General features: G+C 44.3%; 1 protein-coding gene across 2 annotated transcripts in view; it reads right to left on the bottom strand.

The window, feature by feature from the left end:
* LOC141126757 (ecto-ADP-ribosyltransferase 5-like) overlaps positions 1-22,967 on the bottom strand; it is a 125,884-nt gene that overhangs the window by 84,564 nt on the left and 18,353 nt on the right. For both annotated transcript variants that reach the window (XM_073612734.1, XM_073612733.1), the window contains exons 2-3: positions 15,832-15,894; positions 8,753-9,440 (exon numbers count right to left, since the gene is read on the bottom strand). In XM_073612734.1, coding sequence (XP_073468835.1) covers positions 8,753-9,440; positions 15,832-15,888 — 745 coding nt within the window. In that variant the 5' untranslated portion in view covers positions 15,889-15,894. The remainder of the gene's footprint in view (positions 1-8,752; positions 9,441-15,831; positions 15,895-22,967) is intronic.

The following is a 22,967-nucleotide window of genomic DNA, read 5'->3' as shown; positions in this document are numbered from 1 at the left end:
AAATTTTTCGAATTTGACAGTTTTTTTCGAATGTGGTAGAATTTTTTCGAATTTGATATTTTTTTCGAATGTAGTAAAATTTTTTTTGAATTTGATAGTTTTTTTCGAATGAGGTAGAATTTTTTCGAATTTGACAGTTTTTTTCGAATGTGGTAGAATTTTTTCAAATTTGATAGGTTTTTTTCGAATGTGGTAGAATTTTTTCGAATTTGACAGTTTTTTTGGAATGTGGTAGAATTTTTTTGAATTTGATAGTTTTTTCGAATGTGGTAGAATTTTTTCGAATTTGATAGTTTTTTCGAATGTGGTAGAATTTTTTCGAATTTGACAGTTTTTTTCGAATGTGGTAGAATTTTTTTCGAATTTGATAGTTTTTTCGAATGTGGTAGAATTTTTTCGAATTTGATAGTTTTTTCGAATGTGGTAGAATTTTTTCGAATTTGACAGCTTTTTTCGAATGTGTTAGAATTTTTTCGAATTTGATAGTTTTTTTTCGAATACGGTCGAATTTTTTCGAATGCGGTCGAATTTTTTTCGAATTCGAATACGAAATGAAACAAATTCCGAAAACGAATGTAATGAATGCAACAAATTTAACTAAACGAATTTAGTTAAATAACGAATCGAAACTAAACGAAACTAATTTTTTCATCCTGCACATGTCTAGTATATTGACAAAACTGAGCTCCCAATTCAAAAAGAAAAGGACACAATGTATAGACACCCTTACGTCACAAATAACCAATTTATATATTCATTCATATTCCACCTCAAATAAAGCAGGTAAAGCCCTAGCTACACCTATCAAAAATAGGAGAATTAAACATAAAATAGAACATATGTACATCCCCACACAAAGGAAAAACTAAGAAATCCCCAGGCAATAGCTGATACTTTCAGCACATACTACAGTGACGTTTATAACCTCAAACAAGACCCGGACACATACCAACCCAAGCCCGGGGATATAAATGAATTCCTAAACCAAATCAAACTCCTAACGCTAACAACAAAACAACTATCCTGTCTAAATGATCCTTTCACAGAACAAGAAATCACAACAATTATTAACTCCCCCTCTCCAGATAAAGCACCATGTCCCGATGGACTCTCAGGAGAGTACTTTAAACAATTCGCCCACCAAATAGTTGCCTCCTCTGCAATATTTCCTAGTGAATCCCTGAAAGCACTGATTGTGACCCTGCCAAAGCCAGGGAAAGACCCGCTGGCACCCGAAAATTGTGCCCAATCTCTCTTCTAAATTTAGACCTAAACATATATGCAAAAACAATCACCACACCATTACTCAATATTATGCCCAAGCTGATCCATAGAGACCAATCCAGCTTCACTACCAGCAGACAAGCATCAGATGCAATCAGGAGAATGATAGATGTTATACATTATGCTGAGTCCAGCGGAACGCCTTCTCTGCTCCTTTCACTGGACGCAGAGAAGGCATTCAACAGGATATCTGGGTATACATTCAAAAAGCCCTCCAAAAATATGGATTAAAGGGACAGATATTAAACGCCATATTAGCACTATACTCCAACCCCTCAGCCCAGGTATTCTCAGCCAACATGCTATCCCAAACTTTCCACATAACCAATGGCACCAGACAAGGCTGCCTATTATCCCCACTTTTTTTTAATTTACTAATAGAACCCCTAGTGGAACATATCAGACAAAACCCCAAAATATCTGGATTTGAAATAGATCAGACGTCCCATAAAATTACCAAAGAAAAAATATATAACACTGCGCTAAACCCAATATGTGGAAAAAAGCAGCTACATAAAATATGACCAATATTCTAAACACATAAAAAAATTAAAATGTAGCGCTAGTAATAATAAACAATGGTAATAGACACATCAGTGATGGTGACCATTGCAACAGAAACATAAATAAAGCACATGTGACATGATGAAAAATGAAGTTCAATAATGTCCAGATGAATGGCAATGAAACAAAAAGTCCCAAAATGTACTATATATGAAATATATTGAACTGGTATGGAAATCTTCACGTCTGTATGTCATTGATTATACGATCTTGAACTGGAAAACAAAAAAACGCTTACCAAAGAAGGTGGATTCGGATGCCGGTGACACCGAATCAAACAGGCTCAGAGATCCCAGATGGAAAATGGTTGGTCCCAGAAACCCAGAATCTCAAGGGGAATCTTTCTTGCTTCTTTCTTCCTTTAGAGCAGTGGTCATCATCCCTGTCTGACAGACACTGCTCTAAAGGAAGAAAGAAGCACTCTCTAGATTGAAAAAGTCTCTGGATTGAAGGGAACCATCTATACTCCAGAGACTTTCCTGTGGCTGTGACTCCCCTTCGGCTTTCTGGACCGGCAGTCGCGATTTGGACTACAGAGGAAAGATTCCCCTTGAGATCCGGAGTTTCTGGGATCAACCATTTTCCATCTGGGATCTCTGAGCCTGTTTGATTCGGTGTCAGCGGCATCCGAATCCACCTTCTTTGGTAAGCATATTTTATCTGTTTCCAGTTCAAGATCGTATAATCAATGACATACAGACGTGAAGATTTCCGTACCAGTTCAATATATTTCATATATAGTACATTTTGGGACTTTTTGTTTCATTGCCATTCATCTGTACATTATTGAACTTCATTTTTCATCATGTCCCATGTGCTTTATTTATGTTTCTGTTGCAATGGTCACCATCACTGACGTGTCTATTACCATTGTTTATTATTACTAGCGCTACATTTTAATTTTTTTATGTTCCATAAAATTAGCATATTTGGGGGGTGTGACCGGAAGCCGACCTGGATGGGTGCCTGATCTCCCAGCTCTCTTAGCCCGCAGCACTAACGGCACTTTTGGGGATGATCCACCACACTTACATGGGCAGATCAAGGACCACCCGCTCATCCAAAGTCCGGGGCACATCGCAGTCCCCTCTGGGCTCCTCCACAGTCCTCCGTTCCTTCTTTTACCCGCCCGACATGCCACCAGGCAGGGAAGACAAGATGGTGCCGGATGCCTGTGCACACCGCTCATGGACCACCATGCAGCTCTCTCCTCCAGCTTCTTCCACAAATCGAACCTCCACAGGTCCCCCACTGGCAACCACAGGCCCCATGGAGTCCAACCAACATTCCGGAGCGGTGAGTCCCTCAAATCACCTTACTTCCCCGGAGGCCTCACCACGTGGGTTACAGGCCGCCATGTCTAACCCCCCCCTCAACACTACACACAGTGCTCAGAAGCATTTCCAAGGCTGCTCAGGACAGCCTCAGACACCTGTGTTCATGGCAATGATCCAAGATCCCCCACTACCTCAGACTTCTCCCTGGACTTTCCGTCCCTGCCAGGCCCCACATACCCCATCAGCCAGATATCTCAAGAGACTGCGGGCATACATGCGAGCGTATGGGCCTCGGCAGCCTCCTCCCCTCCCCCTAAGGCACAGAGACTATCCCGTTCAAGGGACCCCAGCTCTTGCAGAGCACAGCTGGCACACAAGGCCACGTATGCCCAGAAGGCCCACTCCCTGGCCCCCCTCCCACCAGGGACACTCAATATGAAGCCTTCCCAGCCAGGGCAGACTCAGACATGGTCAGAACTGTGGGACCCTCCGGCACCAAATCTGCACCAGGCCACAGCCGTGGCCACAATGGGCCCCCAACCATGACCATCCTGCCCATCATCACCCCCCCCAACTTTTTGGGCTTGTTCAAACACCTCCTTTGCCCTCACAGTGGCACACTTATTTACAAGCCATCCCAACAAAAGAGGACTTCAGGCAACTAATAGCGGATGTGAAATCCACATGCCGCTCAGAAATTCAGGTACTTCAATCAGGCCTTAAACACCTTGCAGATAGAGTAGAAATGGCCGAAGAAGAAATCCAGGAAACAAAATTGGCAGTTCATAGAACTCAACTTCAGGGTGCGGATCACCGATCCCTGCTCAGAGACATGCAACGACACATAAAGGACAGGAACAGCATTCGAGTAAGAGCCGTACCTGAACCAGAGGGCTCAGAAGATCTGCAATCGACCCTGCAGACGGCATTCAACAACTTACTTGGTGAACCACCCGCGAAACAGAGCCCACCGCGCACTTCGTCCCAAGAGAGCCACCTTTAAGCCGAGAGATATTATATGCAGGATTAGCTCTTATCCCATCAAGAAAGAAATTATACGACAGGCCTGCCTTGGCACGCAAAGTGACTTTTGACATTTACTTGTTCTCTTTTGTCTTTTGCTTGTTGACCAGTTTGGGGCCTCCCTATGCCCCCCTGACCCATTTATTTGATATGGCATCGAGGGGGCACCGGGGAAACCGTATTAACCTAGGCTCGTTAGCCTCTCAAGGTTTTATGATAATGTTTACTCTGTGCTCCCCTGTTATCTTGCACTAATCACTTTCTTCTTTTTCAGCCTCCCCCCTTCTCTTCCCTTTCCAGTCATTGCCAGCCCCGCCATGCAGATGGCGAAGAACGCCTGGGTCTCCTCCCGAAGAGTGCCCGCTCCCGGCCCTCAGCCTTAAGAAACTCCACATCCTCATCAGGTAAGCATTAGGGATGGGCTTTATGTTCGGGTCGAACATGAGTTCGACTCGAACATTAACTGTTCGCCCGTTCGCCGAATAGCGAACAATTTGGGGTGTTTGTGGGACATTCGAAAGCCGCGGAACACCCTTTAAAAGTCTATGGGAGAAATCAAAAGTGCTAATTTTAAAGGTTAATATGCAAGTTATTGTCATAAAAAGTGTTTGGGGACCTGAGTCCTGCCCCAGGGGACATGTATCAATGCAAAAAAAAGTTTAAAAAAAGGCAATTTTTTCGGGAGCAGTGATTTTAATAATGCTTAAAGCGAAACAATAAAAGTGTAATGTTCCTTTAAATTTCGTACCTGGGGGGTGTCTATAGTATGCCTGTAAAGTGGTGCATGTTTCCCGTGTTTAGAACAGTCTGACAGCAAAATGACATTTCTAAAGGAAAAAAAGTCATTTAAACTACTCGCGGCTATAGACACATACACATAAAAGTTCATTGATAAAAACGGCATGGGATTCCCCCACAGGGGAACCCCTGAACCAATTTTTTTTTTTTTTAATGCGTGGGGGTCCCCCAAATTCCATACCAGGCCCTTCAGGTCTGGTATGGATATTAAGGGGAACCCCGCGCCAAAATTAAAAAAAAATGGTGTGGGGTCCCCCCAAAAATCCATACCAGACCCTTATCTGAGCATGCAACCTGGCAGGCCGCAGGAAAAGAGGGGGGGCGCCCCCCAAACCATACCAGGCCACATGCCTTCAACATTGGGAGGGTGCTTTGGGGTAGCCCCCTAAAGCACCTTGTCCCCATGTTGATGGGGAGAAGGGCCTCATCCCCACAACCCTTGCCCGGTGGTTGTGGGGGTCGGGGGGCTTATCAGAATCTGGAAGCCCCCTTTAACAAGGGGACCCCCAGATCCCACCCCCCCCTGTGTAAATTGGTAATGGGGTACAAATGTACCCCTACAATTTCACAAAAAAAGTGTCAAAAATGTTAAAAAAAGACAATAGACATTTTTTGACAATTCCTTTATTAATTTCTTCTTCTTTCCCCGCTTCTTCTTCCATCTTTTTCTGGTCTTCCTTTTGGTGTTCTTCTTCTTCCTCCATCTTGTTCTTCCCCCGCTTCTTCCTCTATCTTCCTCCGCTTCTTCCTCTGGTCTTCTCGTCCGGCATCTTTTTCTCCGCTTCGTCCTCCGATCCGCCTCAATGGGAGTCTCCCGCTGTGTGATGCTTCTGTTCAGGTGACAGCTCTTATATAACGGAGGGTGGGGCCACCTGGTGACCCTGCCCCCTCTGACACATGGGGACTTCCCTATGGCTTTCCCCATGTTGTCAGAGGGGGGTGGGGTCACCCATTTACGTAGAACAAGGCCCCTGCCCCAAAGTGCCCACCCCCCATGTTGAGGACATGCGGCCTGGTACGGTTCAGGGGGGGGGGGCGCTCGCTTTTTCCCACCCCCTTTCCTGACCGGCCGAGCTGCTAGCTCGGATAAGGGTCTGGTATGGATTTTGGGGGGACCCACACGCCGTTTTTTCGGCGTAGGGGGTTCCCCTTAAAATCCATACCAGACATAAGGGCCTGGTATGCTCCTGGAGGGGAACCCATGCCCGTTTTTTATTTAAAATTTCCCCTCATGATTCATACCAGACACCTGTCAGCAATGCTTGTCGCAATTTTCCTTTCCCGATGAGCTAACCAGCTCGACCCTGGCTCCCGCGACGGGGCTTGCAGGTGTCAAATCTCACCGATAACAGTGACGAGATTGACAAAATATTGCGGTCACCTACTGTAGTTTGGTTCCCCCCCAGTGTGTTCTCTTGGTCCTGCAGGTGTATCCACCCAGTACTCCTATGTTGGTCTGGGGTTCCCTGCTTTTGTGAAACTGTCCATCGGAAGCCATTACTATAAGATGAGCCTGATTTTAACTGTCACAATGTGAGTTGCCATTTGTCTTTTCACCACAATAAATCTATTAACACACTACACTCAGATTGTGCACTGCTGTTCTTCTTATCTGTTTGGGTTAAGGCCCCTTTCACACTTGTGTGACTTTTCCTGCAACTTAGGACATCAGAGTCACATGACAAAGTCGTACCCCATGATAACCATTCATATCTGAGCGATTTCAAGTTGCACCAACTTCAAAGTAGTCCCTGTACTTCCCTGGTCTGACTTTGATGCAAGTTGAGGTCCATGACCTCAAGTTTACACAGGCATTCCCTGAAATTGCTGCAAAAATCGTAGCAAAATCACGTCTGCAAAATCGGAGCAAAATCACGTGACTTTCAAGTCATGGCAGTGTGAAAAAGGCCTAACCGCCTAGTGCTACAGTGTCAAGTTTGTTTACTTTGGTGTGTGAAAACATGAAGCTCTTCCTGGGACCTCGTTTTCTGACACATTTCACCCAAAGATTGAGCTTCATTGTAAAGATCTCTACTATGAAGCCCAGTTTATACCTTAATTTATTTTACATCTGAATCCAATCATCTTACAGCATCCATTCCTTCCTACCATGTTTCCCCGAAAAATAACCCCAGGTCTTATATTCATTTTGGCAACAAAAGACACAGTAGGATTTCTTTTCGGGGTAGGTCTTACCAGGTAATGTGCTGTCTTCTCTCCCCCACTCCATTTCTGCCTGTCAGGAATTCACAGTTAAAATGCTTGCAAAATCCTATAATCCACTCTATGACAGTACTATATAATGTACAATGTGTGTGTTTCTGTAATATAATTGTGCCAAATACCTTCTGTACATCGCCGCTCGGCGCTTCCGTGACCCACTGAAGCTCTCTTTCCCGCTCTGAGCACTGCAGGGGGAGGCCAGATCCCCCGCTGACAGCTAGGAGAAGAGCGGCGGGTGGTCAGCTGAGCACCAAGTGACACTGTACTGAAGGTATTTGGCACATTAATATTACAGAAACACACACATTGTACATAATATAATACTGTAATAGAGTGGATTAAAGGATTTTACAAACAGTTTAAACTAGGGCTTATTTTCGGGGTAGGGCTTATATTGCAGACCTCCTGGAAAATAACAGAAGGTCTTATTTTTAGGGTAGGTCTTATTTTCTGGGAAACATGATATCCAGATCCAGGGCCGCTGATAAGACAGTACAACCGGCCCTGTTGTACTGGGCCCAGGCAACATCAGCAAGACAGGGGGGCCCATGCAACTTAATTGATTATTCCTGCATACAATAATAAATTGATTTTATTAGCCCACACACTTCTACTTAATACCCAGGGCTCAAATTAAACTTCCCTGGGCCCCATAAGGTCAATAGAGGTCTCCAGGAGGCTGGAGCAGAGCAGGAACTTTTTTTTTTTTCATTTTCAGGCGTAGGTACATTAAGTGCGGCCGCATGTCCTACTGCACATTATAGTTCTGGCTGGCCGCCCACTGCCTATGCTATGCCCTCCCTGGAAGAGTGATTTTTGTACCTCCACTCCCTCAGCAGATGCCATGGAGTGAGGGAGAGGCTTGTGTGAGGTGACCGAGAGGGCTCAGATCGGCAATCCCAGCGGCGGGTGGCAATGCACAGACAAGCGACACACAGTGACAGGCAGCATGCCTGAATGGAAGGTACAGTCCCCAGAATCCCCATGATGTGCTAATTGACATTATCATTTAAATGAACACAGGACAGCAGGTCCCCTATGGCTCTGTGTCAGTGTCACATGCAGTGGCGACCCGTCCATAGGGGGCGCACGGGCTAAGCTGCTGACCCCCCCCCCTTCAGCAGTCACTAAAAAAATTAATAAATACATTAAAAAAAAGGCCCCTAAAAAAAAATGTAAGGTAAGAGTTTGGGGATGGGGCCCCAGCAGGAAGGCTGTACGGGGCCCCGTGATCTCTAACAGCAGCTCTACATATTTTACAGCCCCCAAAATATGTTGGTTTTGTATGATTGGATGTTTATGTAATAAATACACTTGGACTCCAAAATGAATAATCTTTCTGTGATACTTCTCCTACAAGCCCAGCAAATAAAACTTGGAGGCGGTTCTAGCCTTTCTCTGCTCCATCCAAAACCAGAAAACAAATGTTATCTTTAGCTTCACCTTCAAAGCAAACAAGTATTGTCCTAGTTCACTCCACCACACCCATTTCTATTTTTATTCTGCCGCTCAGAGATTTGGAACCATTTAGAAAAATAGAAGGCACATGAACAGACAGACATTCGGTGAAATGTGGTCCTCACCTCCTAAGTAAGCACAGTTGAAATAGCTGCAGAGTTTTCCGGTGCTTTCCAACTTATATGTGTTTTCAGTCTGGTTTATCATGTTAAATGTTTCTGCAATGGGAATGAGATATTCATGTTCCTCATGAACTGATAAGTTAGCTATGTACACACCATAGCAAGTTAATATGTTGAAAAAGGGGTTCTTCCCAAACCGTTCAGCAATTGTTTTACTGGTAGATGAAGATGCAAACCGATCAAAACGCATTTTCTTAGCTACATCTACATCACCGATCTCTGTCCCTCTGTAGACCTGAGGCTTCTTGGCACAATCTGTTCTCAGCACCTGTAAGGCTCGGGTCAGGTAAAAGTGAAGAGCTTTAAAATGGAAATTTTTCATGTACAAATCTCTAGACTCTCCCATGATTGAGACATTTGCATTCAGTTCTCTGTATATAGGGTGTGTCTTTTCCATTGTGTACAATACAACTGCTATGCCATACTTGTCATTAAACTTGCTTGTAAGGGATAAACCTTTCTTATACCAGGCCAGACTTGCAGTTTTCCACATTTCTGCAAACTGCTGGTTGTATTTCAGTTCCTCCGCAAGAATTTTCGGCATCACACGCTCCATCTCTCCTGCACAGCCGATGTACTGGTCATCAAATGTATTCGGCATCATGTCCAAAACCACCACATGATGGCTCATCTGTGAAAAAAATTGTTTGGAAAAACACTTATTATGATTTAGCTGGTTTAGCCTGAGGGGTAGTCAAAACTCAGAGACCCCTAGTAGTGGACAACTCATATTATCTTCATAGTAGACGTGCGGTTTGTTTAGTTCCAAATTGAAATTTGGACAAATTTTCGTTTTAGTACCAAATTTAAACGAATCCGAAAAAACGAAAAAAAAAAAAAATGAAAAAAAAAAAAAATTCAGACAAAATTTGAATTTGAATTGTTTTCAAATACTTTTCGAATAGTTTTCAAATTCAAATAGTTTTTGAATTTCCAAAGAGAGTAAAATAGAATATAAAATAAAGTTATAGAATAGAATAGAAAACAATATAAGAGAAAATAAAAGAATAGAATATAATAGAGTAAAACAAAATAAAATAGAAAGTAAAAGAACAGAATAGACTAGAATATAATATAATAGAAACAATTAGAATAGAATAACATAGAACGAATATAACCATCTTGTGAAATTCAAATTCCAAATAGAATACATTTGAATACATAAAATAAAAAAAGCAATAGAGTAGAAAAAATAGAATATAACCATTTCCCAAAATTCAAATAAAATACATTTGAATAGAATAGAATTGATTAGAATAGAATAGAATATAACAGAATAGTATATAAAAAAACAATAGAATAGAATAAAATAGAAATAATATAACCATCTTCCGAATTCGAATTTCAAATAGAATAAATTTGGATACAAAAGAATAGAATAGAAAATAAAATAATAGAATAGAAAATAATAGAATAGAATAGAAAATAGCACACTAGTATAGAAAAAAACAACAGAATAAAATTGAATGAGATGGTTATAATCTAATTCTATTCTTTTTTAAATTCTATTCTATTCTAAATTTATTTGAAAACTTGTCGCATCGATCCGATTTCGAAAATTTGAATCAATTTGACTATGAATAAACAAAACAAATTCCAAAAATGAATTAAACAGATTAAACAAATTTAACTTAACAAATTTATGTAAATAACAAATTGAAACTAAATGAAACAAAAAACATTTTTTTTGTTCTGCACATGTCTCCTTCATAGTAAGATGGATTGGCCCTACGTTCACACCTCTGCTCTTTTTGGTGCATTTTGTAGTTTGCAGAATTGCACTACAGTCCATTTAACATGGTTTCCTATGGTACGCGTTAGGGTTGTCCCGATACCACTTTTTTAGGACCGAGTACAAGTACCGATACTCTCTCTCTGACCCCCCCTCTCTCTCTCCCTGACCCCCTCTCCCTCTCACTGACCCCCTTCTCTCTCTCTCCCTGACCCCCTTCTCTCTCTCTCTCATTCTGACCTCCCTCTCCCTGACCTCTCTCTCCCTGACCCCCCTCTCTCTCCCTGACCCCCCCTCTCTCTCCCTGAGCCCCCCCTCTCTCTCTCTGACCGCCCCCTCTCTCTCTCTCACCCCTCTCTCTCTGACCTCTCTCTCTCTCTCTGACCTCTCTCTCTCTCTCTCTCTCTCTCTCTCTCTCTCCCTCTTCTCTCTCTCTGACCCCCTTCTCTCTCTCTCTCTGACCACCCCCCCTCTCTCTCTCTCTCTCTCTGACCCCTCTCTCTCTCTGACCTCTCTCTCTCTCTCTGACCCCCCTCTCTCTCTCTTCCTGACCCCCTTCTCTCTCTCTCCCTGACCCCCCTCTCTCTCTCCTCTCTCTCTCTCCTCTCCCCCTCTCTCTCTCTCTCTCCTCTCCCCCTCTCTCTCTCTCCTCTCCAACTCTCTCTCTCTCTCTCCTCTCCCCCTCTCTCTCTCTCTCTTCTCTCTCTCTCTCTCTCCTCTCCCCCTCTCTCTCTCCTCTCCCCCTCTCTCTCTCCTCTCCCCCTCTCTCTCTCCTCTCCCCCTCTCTCTCTCCCCCCCCCCTCTCTCTCTCTCTCTCTCTCTCTCTCTCTCTCTCTCTCTCCTGACCCCCTTCTCTCTCTCTCCCTGACCCCCTTCTCTCTCTCTCTCTGACCGCCCTCTTTCTCTCTGACCTCTCTCTCTGACATCTCTCTCCCTGACCTCTCTCTCTGTCCCTGACCTCTCTCTCTGTCCCTGGCCCCCTCTCTCTCTCCTTGACCCCCCCTCTCTCTCTCCCTGACCCCCTTCTCTCTCTCTCTGACCCCCTTCTCTCTCTCTTTCCCTCTCTCTGACCGCCCTCTCTCTCTCTCTGACCTCTCCATGACCCTCTCCCTAACTCTCTCTCTCTCTCTCTCTCTCTTTCTCTCTCTCTCCCTACCCTCTCTCTCTCTCTCTGACTTCTCTCTCTCTCTCTCCCTGACTCTCTCTCTCTTCCTGACCCCCTCTCTCTCCCTGACCCCCTCTCTCTCTCTGCCTGACCCCCTCTCTCTCTGTCTCTCTCCCTGACCCCCCTCTCTCTCTCCCTGACCCCCCTCTCTCTCTCCCTGACCCCCCTCTCTCTCTCCCTGACCCCCCTCTCTCTCCCTGTCCTCCCCTCTCTCTCTGACCCCTCTCTCTCTCTCTGACCCTTCTCTCTCCCTGACCCCCCTCTCTCTCTCCCACTGACCCCTCTTTCTCCCTGCCACCTCTCCCTCTCTCTCTCTGACCTCTCTCTCTGTCTCTCTCTCTCTCTCCCTGATCTCTCTCTTTCTCTGACCTCTCTCCCTCCCTGACCTCTCTCTATCTCTCTCTCTGACCTCTCTCCCTGACCTCTCTCTGATCTCTCTCTCCCTGACCTCTCTCTCTCCCTGACCTCTCTCTCTCTCTCTCTCTCTGACCTCTCTCTCTCTCTCTCTCTCTCTCCCTGATCTCTCTCCTTCTCCGACCTCTCTCCCTCCCTGACCTCTCTCTATCTCTCTCTCTGACCCCTCTCTCCCTGACCTCTCTCTGACCTCGCTCTCTCTCTCTGACCTCGCTCTCTCTCTCTGATCTCTCTCTCTCCCTGACCTCTCTCTTCCTCTCCCTGACCTCTCTCTTCCTCTCCCTGACCTCTCTCTCTCTCTCTCTCTCTCATCTCTCTCTTCCTGACCCCCTCTCTCTCTTCCTGACCCCCTCTCTCTCTTCCTGACCCCCTCTCTCTCTCCCTGACCCCCTCTCTCTCTTTCTCTCCCTCCCCCTGACCCCCCCTCTCTCTCTCTCTCTCTCTGACCCCCCTCTCGCTCACTGACCTCTCTCTCTCCCTGACCCCCTCGCTCTCTCTTTTTTTCTCTCTCTGTCCCCCCCCCTCTCTCTCTCTCCTTGCCAGCACTGGAAGTAGCTTTACTCCAGTCAGTTTATCTCCTGTTTTAACTCCTTCCTTCCCATCATCTGCCTATACATTGATGTATAACAGAATTACTTGATTAACTTTATCCACTTAAAGTGGTATTAAAGCAAAGCAAAATATTATACTGCAGCTTACCAATTCTTAGATGGGTGGCTGCATTAGTTTTGTGTTTTGTTAATAGGTTCTCTTTTATATTCACCAGGTGATCTTGCTCGTAAGTCTGTTGTTTTTCAAAAGAACAAGCTGTCTTGCAGATGTAGCAGTTAGATTGGTCGAATCAAACCATTTAACACTGGCAAAGGGGTCAAGTCAGGGGCGGAGCCAGAGGGGGCGGCAAAATAAGGTTTCGCCTAGGGTGTCAAAAATCCTTGCACTGGCCCTGAATGAAGTGTTTAGCTTAAAGAATCTATCCGAAATGAAACATTTTTTTTTCATTCTGCACATGTCTGTGGCAAAAGGGGCAAGTTCTCCCCTTAAAATTTAATAATGGACTGGATATGGTGGCCACCAGGTGGCATGAGAGAGTGCCAGCCTGAGTTAGCCATCATTTACATTATGCAGATATTTACAGGAATTGCTAAGTATGTTTTTTTTAGGTTTGTTACGGAAAAGGGGTGTCACCCTCGGATGGGGGTGGGGCCCAGTTTCATCTGTACTTATGTTTAGATATATTATAGGGTGTATTTACACTGCTTTGTTGCTCTCGGCTGATGGTAATTAATATTTAATTAAAAGAAACAGGTGCACTAATCTACAAGAATATTCACAGTGCAAACATACACATGACAAAAATTTAAGGGCATAAAGTCCACTCTTGCAAAAGCAATTGTATAAAAATAAATGTAAAAATTTGATGAAATGACTCATAAAGTGAAAAATATATGATTCAGTTCATAAAAGGTGCATAAAAGAATGTGCATACAAAGATGTGCATAAAAATGTTCATCTGGCAAACCCTTATACAAAAGGGAACTAAGTGAACCAAGTATGTGAAACACTCAAGGGAATTGGGTGAATTAAATATAAGACAACTTCAGTGCTCTTCATAACACAAAGACTTTAATATCCCATCACCATATAGATTCACTTCTTACCAGATAGCATTAGTTTCAAGCATTGGATAACAATCCCACCATGCTCCAACAGAGGTGGGACTTCGTCTGACAGCCGGGTAAGCAGGAGATCCCCGCTCTGTATAATCTGGCGGCACTCGCCCAGCAGCACACAATGGAGGATAGGAGGAGGGGGGAGTGCCGACATCGACATTTCACAGCCCAGGCAAATATAGAGTAGGGTAACCAGATGTCCTGGCCCTGCAAAGCGGGGACAAAACCGGGGACAGACTTCCTCTGGGGACAGTCCCTGGATTGAGGACACTCCCCGGAGGAAGTCTGTCCCCGGTTTTGTCCTCGCTAACCTAGGATCTTCCCTCTTTGGTTTTTGCCCTGTGCAATTGTAACCCTTGACTTGTTCCGAGACCTTCGGGCCGAAGGATCTGGAGAAACCCTTGAAGATGCTGGCTGCCATAAAGTTCTACTAAGGCCTAGAGGAAGCAGACTGGAGTTGTCCTCTACAAAGGAGGTGGTAAGTGACTGGCTGAGTGGGAAAGTAGCACGATAACCTTTCCATTGCTGTCCTGCCTTGAGTACTAAAACTAAGATACCACTAGAAAATCAGTTTTCAAGGAACATAGCCCTGTGAAAAGGGATCCAGAAAGTATAGAAAGATATGCAGAAAATTAAGGACTGCGTTTTGAACAGGGCTGCGACAAGGAGTGGATGGTGATGTGTCAAGATGAGGAGGAACCTGGGAGGAAAGACATCCCACAGACACTGCCACGCTGCATCTGAGGTCTGTGTGTTTGAGAGATGGGGACACCAAGGATGGGGGGGCAGTAACAAACACTTGTGCTGGGGTCGGGAGTATTTGAGCAGAAGCAGACTGGTGCTATGAGGGGGGTTTGGGGTTTATGTGCAAGGAGGAGGTATTGAGGGGGAGAGGAGGAAAGGACTTGTGCTGGGAGGAGGTATTTGGGGGGTGGCAGTGGCGTAAGATTTCTTTTAGGAGGCAAAATTTGTGGGAAGGAGAGAATGTGATTTGTGATTATGGCGGGATGTGCTAGAAGGGATCATTTGGGGGGTTTTGCTAGGAAGGGGGATTTTGGGCGAGGATTTATGCTAGTAGGGGGTAATTGTGTTGGGAGAGGGGAGTTTGGAGGGGGGGAGAGCATTTGTGTTCAGAAAGGAAATTTGAGGGGCTCAGGATTTGGGATAGGAGGGGGGATATGAGCTTGGAGGGGCAATGAGGGGCAAATATTTGTGCGCGGTTGCATATTTCAGAGGGGGGGGGGGGTGTGGTGGAATTTTTTGTTTTGCTAGAGCTTTGGCTTGCAAAGGGAATTTATGTTTAGGAGTAAGCATGTAGATTATTGCTCAATTTTTTTACGGGGGAGGGAGGGGAGTTTTGCTGACACATAATGTTCTTACATTTGGGGGGGCACCGTTTGGCATCTTCGCTCTGGGTGCACTGGTTTTTGGTAGAAGCCCACAGTTACCCTGTGCTCCCTTCATCCTTCTTCCTGTTCAGAATTCACATGTTCAGGAAAACTATAAAACCTTAAATAAAGTGACTGGCGCCGATCATGATGAACATCCAGAGGCCAGAATCGCTCCCTGTGATGAATGTGCCTGGGACTCTAATACCAAGTATGTGTGCCTTATTCATGCACAATATAGTTGCTGGTGAGCTGAAGATTTGTATAGTGATAATTAGAAGAGTTTAGGCCTCCTCTGAACTCATCTGTTACCCAAACTCCAAACGTCTGCTTTATTGTAGTCCAATGAACTGTGGACTGGGTCACTTGTTGACCCGCAACTCATATGTGTACAAAAACTGCAAGTTTGGGGTTCTGAGTTTGGTTAGAGATGGGCTTAGAGGACACCCAAGCTCTTCTCTAGTGTTTATTGAAGGGCATCACACTAGCGTTAGATCATGAAAAACAGTTCTTTTTTCTCTTGGTGGTTCAGTGTTATGTAATATTCCTTCACCCTCCGGCCACCAGGCCTCCAATCTCTGTGACACAACCCCATGTGTAATAATGTATACATTTATAAGAAAGGACTAAACATTTTAGGGTATAAGGTTTACCTGTATAGGTATGAACAGATGCAAAACACACAGTGTTTTTTCCCATGCCAACAGCATTTTTATCTGTAAAGACAATAATGTAGATGTAAACCAAATCACCAAAATAAGCATATAAGCTTTGACATGTTAAGATAATTTCAAAAGTAAATTTCCATCTTTTAAAATCTGTATCTCTTATTAAAATATCTTTGTGATCCTGTCATGAAGGTCCTTGTTCAGCCACTTCCTCCTATGGGGTGACAACTGTCTCCCAAAATTACTCCTGCATTGTCACCCTGTCACATGCACCCATGGTGGAGACTGGGCATGCCAACACACATTGCTGAGGCATGGTCCATCTTTGTCACCACCAGGAATCCAGTCCAGAGCAATGCAGCTGATGTGGGAGCAGGTGCCTGTAGACATAAAATGATTGAGAGAGCCCAGAGAAGATCAGCAGCACTTAGATGGGGAAAAAAATGCAAAAAATCCCAGTACTAACCTCTGTGGTCCCTGGGCTTTCCTGCTCCCCCCGGAACCTGGGACTACAAAAACTAATGTCATGATGACATTAGAAGTGTGAACTGGAAGTGCTCAGTATTTCCGGTTCAGCGCTGGATAGAAATCTCCTGTGCATAGGCATGCTCACAGGGAGTGCTAGGTGTGCCTGGGCACACCCTAATCACCCTGTGTGACATAGATTCCCCCTTTTTAAACCCCTAATATTTCACCAAAGCCCCATAATAAAATAAAAATAAAATAGTACAAGTAAAAACTACTGACACCATCAGTATATATACACCAGCGCACACACAGATACACTATATTACCAAAAGTATTGGGACGTCTGCCTTTACACGCACAGGAACTTCCATGACATCCCAGTCTTAGTCCGTAGGGTTCAATATTGAGTTGGCCCACCCTTTGCAGCTATAACTGCTTCAACTCTTCTGGGAAGGCTGTCCATAAGGTTTAGGAGTGTGTCTCAGCAGCTGCTCGGCTGTTAATACAAATGGCGGGAGGGGACATCCCCCCGCTGCCTTCCGCTGCTCGCCCGGGCTCTCCCATCCCACCGGGAGGCCCGATCAACAAGCCAGCATGTCTGCCAGCTGGCCGAAGACCCGAACAAAGCATTGGATCTAGTAGCCCAGAAGCGATGTCGTGACATCAGTTTTTAAAAAATAGAAAGTATTAAAAACGCCGATCTTGACGTTTTGAATACTTTCAAGTGCAGAGGAGGGGTTTGGGGTCTTATAGACCCCGATCCGTCCATAGAGGGGACCTGTCACTGCCTATTACTGTCACAAGGGATGTTTACATTCCTCGTGACAGCATTAACAGTTATAAAAAAAAAAACATATATTTTTTTAAATGTACAGAATATCGGCAGACAATATTGGCTAGTGGTCTGAGAGGTTGGGCAGGAGAGACATTAGGTGTCCAATAGGCCCCTTATGTTTCCATTAAGAGGACCTGTCAACTGCCCGATGCTATCTCATAGGAGCTTGTTAGGAGAAAACAATAAAGTTAAATGTAAAAAAAAAAAAAAAAAAAATATTATAAGCATCCTTGCCACCTTGCCCACACGTGAATACAAATGAATGTATTGAATGCATATGTAAACAGTGATTTGTAAATGTCTCTGCTTTCAAAATTGAAAACATTACTTAACCACTTAAGCCCCGGACCATTTGACTGGCCAAAGACCAGAGCACTTTTTGCGATTTAGCACTGCGTCACTTTAACTGACATTACACCTAAACAAAATTGATGTCCTTTTTTCCACACAAATAGAGCTTTCTTTTGGTGGTATTTGATAGCTTCTGCATTTTTTATTTTTTGCGCTATAAACAAAAAAAAGCTACAATTTTGTAAAAAACACAATATTATTTACTTATTGCTATAATAAATATCCCCAAAAGATATATAATTTTTTTTTCCTCAGTTTAGGCCAATATGTATTCTTCTACATATTTTTAGTTAAAAAAATTGCAATAAGCGTATATTGATTGGGTTGCGCAAAAGTTATAGCGTCTACAAAATAAGGGATAGTTTTATGGCTTTTTTATTTTTTATTTTTTTTTTTACTAGTAATGGCGGCGATCTGCAATTTTTATTGGGACTGTAACATTATGGCAGACACGTCGGACAATTTTGACACATTTTTGGGACCACTGGCATTTTTACAGCGATCAGTGCTATACAATTCCATTGATTACTGTAAAAATGTCACTGGCAGTGAAGGGGTTAACCACTAGGGGGCAGTGCAGGGGTTAAGTGTATCCTAGTGTGTGTTCTAACTGAAGGGGGGAGGGGACTGTGTAGGGGACATGACAGATCATACTCTGTATGAACAGACTATCTGTCTGTTCTACCCTCAGAGAACCATAAACTGTGTGTTTACACACACAGATCCCGGTTCTCCGTGTGCCCCGAGCAATCGTGGGACCCCCCTGAGGTGATCGAGACCGCCGGGCACTCGCATCTGCCCCATGGGTGAGCAGGGGGCGCGCACGCACCCCCTAGTGGCCGTCTATGGTACCGACGTACCATAAAGGAGATTTGCGCAGCCAAGCCATATTGCCGCAGTATAACTGCGGCGGCTGGTCGGCATGCGGTTAAAGTGAATGTGCCGTCCATTCTACTGATACATTATTCTTATTGGCTTCCTTTTGGTCTGGTAAATATACCATTAAATGTGTTTTATTATACAGTATCTGTTCAACAGGTAACTTATTCATCTTGCCACAATACTTCCAGTACTTCCTGATACACTCAAAATATATCTTTCCTCCTACATGTTATTCCTAATTTTAATTCCTTAGCTATGGAGTGAAATGTTTATTTTTAGATATGGAAATAAAGGAACACTTTTTAATGAGTGTTACTATTTGAAACCCCTTTACTCTACAAATAGCTTTCAATAATTTATGTACAGTCTCTGTGTTTCTCATTAGATGTGCATGCTGTGCGGTGTCACCGATAGGGATGAGCGAACGGTTTGGCCTGAGCTAAAGTTCGGGCCAAACTTTGGTTGTTCGGATGTTCAGCGAAAACCAAACAATATGCGGTGTTCGTGGCAAATTCAAAAGCCATGGAACACCGTTATTGTCTATGGGACACTAAGATGAAAAACCAAAAGTGCTCATTTTAAAGGCATTTTATGCAATTTATTGTCATAAAAAGTGTTTGGGGACCTGGGTCCTGCCCCAGGGGACATGTATCAATGCAAATTTTTTTTTTAAAAAGGCAGTTTTTTCAAAAGCAGTGATTTTAATAATGCTTAAAGTGAAACAATAAAAATGAAATATTTCTTTAAATTTCATGCCTGGGGGGGTGTCTATAGTATGCATGTAAAATGGCACATTTTTCCGGTGTTTAGAACAGTACCACAGCAAAATGAAATTTCTAAAGGAAAAAAGTAATTTAAAACTGATCACGGCTGTAATGAATTGTCGGGTCCCGGCAATATAGATAAAACTAATTTTTTTGAAAAAATGGCGTAAGGGTCCATACCAGACCCTTATCCAAGCACGCAACCTGGCAGGCCGCAGAAAAAGAGGGGGGGGGGGGCAATGTCCATTCATCTATCATGCCACCCGACGAACTGAAAAAAGAAAAAAAAACTGCAACAGCTCCGCCTCCATGGGAGGCTCCCGCCGAGTGACGCTTCTTCTTGGTGACAGCTGTTATATAGCTGAGGGTGAGGTCACTCGGTGATGTAAATGGGTGACCAATTAGATTACCTAAGTCCTTTTTCACTGCCTACAAACAAATGTGCAGAGTCTTCATTTGGGCAACAAAAACCCCCAGATTGAGGTGGGATGGATTAGTCCTCCCCAAGCTGTCAGGGGGTTTAGGTCTTCCTGACCTCCAAAAGTACCACTGGGCATGCCACCTAACCAGAATTGTGGATTGGCACTTACACCGCTCCAATAAGGACCGGATCACATTGGAGGACTCTGCAAGTATACCACTGTCCAACCTACCGTGGATTAATCCTAAATCCATCCCTAAAACTTACATAGACCATCCACTTATCGGAGCAACCTTACAACTTTTTAGGGTAACTTTTTAGGTTTAAGTAAATCTCTAGCATTCACACCCTTCCCGGGACCTATGACCCCTCTTGATCATAACCCTGACTTCCCTCCAGGCCTAACGTTGACAGACCAGACCAACCGTTTCCACAACACACGTGCCCGGGCACAACGCTTTTTTCACCAAGGCAAACTATTGTCCCACATGGCTATAACCTCTGAACTTCTGGATTATAATATTCCCTTCTACTCCTATCTACAAATCTGGCATTTTCTCACGAAACACAATCCCATCTCAGGTTGGCATAGAGACTTTACACCTTTTGAATTTATTTGTGGCGGCGGAGAACCCCAGCGTCACCTGATTTCTATCGTATACGCTCTTTTGTTCTCCATTCACAATCTTAAAGACGATGTGATCATTCGACGCTGGGAGTCTGAGCTCTCTATAGATCTCACCACAACAGAATGGGAACGAATACTAGGTCATACCCACAAAGGCTCCATTAACATATCTATCCAAGAGAATAGATTTAAAATATTTTCTAGATGGTACAGAACACCTGACAAGGTCCATAAATTTCACCCATCCATCCCCCCCACCTGCTGGAGATGCCACTCATCCGCAGGCACCCTCATACACATATGGTGGGAATGCCCCCTCATCCAACCACTCTGGTCAGAAATACAAAGTAGGATCTCCCAAATAACCACCTATACCCCACCGTTCACCCCTGCACAATACATGCTTCATCATACCCCAGTGCCCCCCTCGGCCTACAAAAAATCACTTACCATACACCTCATTAATGCCGCAAACCTCTGCGTCCCTGCACTATGGAGAAACTCAACCCCCCCCACGATGAAAGACTGGTTCAGCAGAGTGGACAAGATAGCGGAAATGGAAAAACTAATTTGCCAAGCGAAAGAGAATCCACTCAAATTTACTGACACATGGGCTTGTTGGCTCCTCTTTAGGGAGTCGTTTAAACAGCCCAAGCAACCGAATGGCTCAACCCCACTCCTAGACGCTCGATAAACGGAACCTAATACTCCTACAAGCCCCCCCCCTGATTTCCCCTTACACCCCCCTTGCACTCTCATCGCTAGACTGCACTTCCCATAACGTCTGTAGTCTTCCCCCCTTGCCCCTCCCTACTCTACACTCCCCCCTTTCTGAACCAAATAGAGGTGCATTCCGATATATTGATGGACACCCTTCTCTCCTTCCCCTAAAATAAAGACCTTAGCCCCAATGGGGTGTACCTTCAGGCTCTGATATATCGTACTTGCCTAACCTTCTAATACCCACCTCTGTCCCCCACCCATTCACAGCACGGTCCCTATAGGGGTGACTGGGTCTTGGGTAGATCATATCGGTATATGCCGTACTTTCTTTTTAGCATGTACGCCCTCACACACTGCTTTATACCTACACACAGCAGACCTGCTGATTCCTCATACCCTACCCTCACAACTTACTGCTATCTTCACAACCCAGTTCTTGGAAACTCCTTTATGTCTAGCATCACTTCATCAATCACACCAACCCCAAAATGAAGCTGCAGGAGCTTATGGAGGGTTTTTTTTCGGTTGACTTTACCTATTGTTTCCTTGCTAGCTAATTTACATTATAGAAGTTGTAACATTCCTGCTTCCTGTCTATGGTATTGTTATTGTTATCCTGACAAAATTCAATAAAAACTATTTGAAAAAAAAAAAAAAAAAAGTGTCTGTATATTTATTCCAACTGGCTCTGCTGAACGCTTATGTGCTATTTAGGGATGACCCGAAACCCCCCCGGTTCGGTTCGCATCCAGAACATGTGAACAGGCAAAAAATGTGTTTGAACACGCGAACACCGTTAAAGTCTATGGAACATGATTAATCAAAAGTGCTCATTCTAAAGGCTTATATGCAAGTTATTGTGATAAAAAGTGTTTGGGGACCTGGATCCTGCCCCAGGGGGCATGTATCAATGTAAAAAGAAGTTTTAAAAACGGACGTTTTTTCAGGAGCAATGATTTTAATAATGCTTAAAGTGAAACAATAAAAGTGTATTATTCCTTTAAATTTTGGGCGTCTATAGTATGCTTGTAAAGGGGCGCATGTTTCCCGTGTTTAGAATAGTCTGACAGCAAAATGACATTTCTCTAGAGACAAAAAGTCATGTAAAACTACTATCACTAGCCCCGGCTATAATGAATTGTCGGTCCCGCAATACACATAAAAGTTCATTGATAAAATCGGCATGGAATTTCCCCACAGGGGAACCCCGAAACAAAATGAAAAAAAAAATGCGTGGGGGTCCCCCTAAATTCCATACCAGGCCCTTTAGGTCTGGTATGGATATTAAGGGGAACCCTGCGCCAAAATTTTTTAAAAAATGGCGTGGGGGTCCCCCTCAAAATCCATACCAGATGGATTTTAAGAGGAATCCCGCACCAAAATTTAAAAAAAATGGCGTGGGGTCCCCCTCAAAAATCCATACCAGACCCTTATCTGAGCACGCAACCTGGCAGACCACAGGAAAAGAGGGGGGGACGAGAGAGCACCCCCCCTCCTCAACCGTACCAGGCCACATGCCGTAAACATTGGGAGGGTGCTTTAGGGTATCCCCCCAAAGCACCTTGTCCCCATGTTGATGGGGAGAAGGGCCTCATCCCCACAACCCTTGCCGGTGGTTGTGGGGGTCTGTGGGCGGGGGGCTTATTGGAATCTGGAAGCCCCTTTTAACAAGAGTACCCCCAGATCCCGCCCCCCCTGTGTGAATTGGTAATGGGGTACCCCTATCATTTCACAAAAAATTATCAAAAAGGTTAAAAAACACAAGAAACGGTTTTTGACAAGTCCTTTATTAATTTCTTCTTCTTTCTGCTTCTTATTCCATCTTCTTTCTTCTGGTCTTCCTTCGGTGTTCTTCTTTTTCCTCCATCTTCTTCCTGCGCCCTTCTCATCCCGCATCTTCCTCCGGCTTCTTCTCTGTTCCGTACGCATCAATCTCTTTTTTTCGTTCAGCCAGCAGGCTGCATGAAAAAAAGAACATTACAATATATGACCAACAAGGACCAGCAACATACTGGTATGTTGCTGGACTTTGAGTGGTTATACCAGAAT

This window comes from Aquarana catesbeiana, linkage group LG02 (genome assembly GCF_042186555.1).
Source record: "Aquarana catesbeiana isolate 2022-GZ linkage group LG02, ASM4218655v1, whole genome shotgun sequence".
NCBI classification, from domain to species: Eukaryota; Metazoa; Chordata; class Amphibia; order Anura; family Ranidae; genus Aquarana; species Aquarana catesbeiana.
This window is presented reverse-complemented; position numbering and strand designations above follow the sequence as displayed.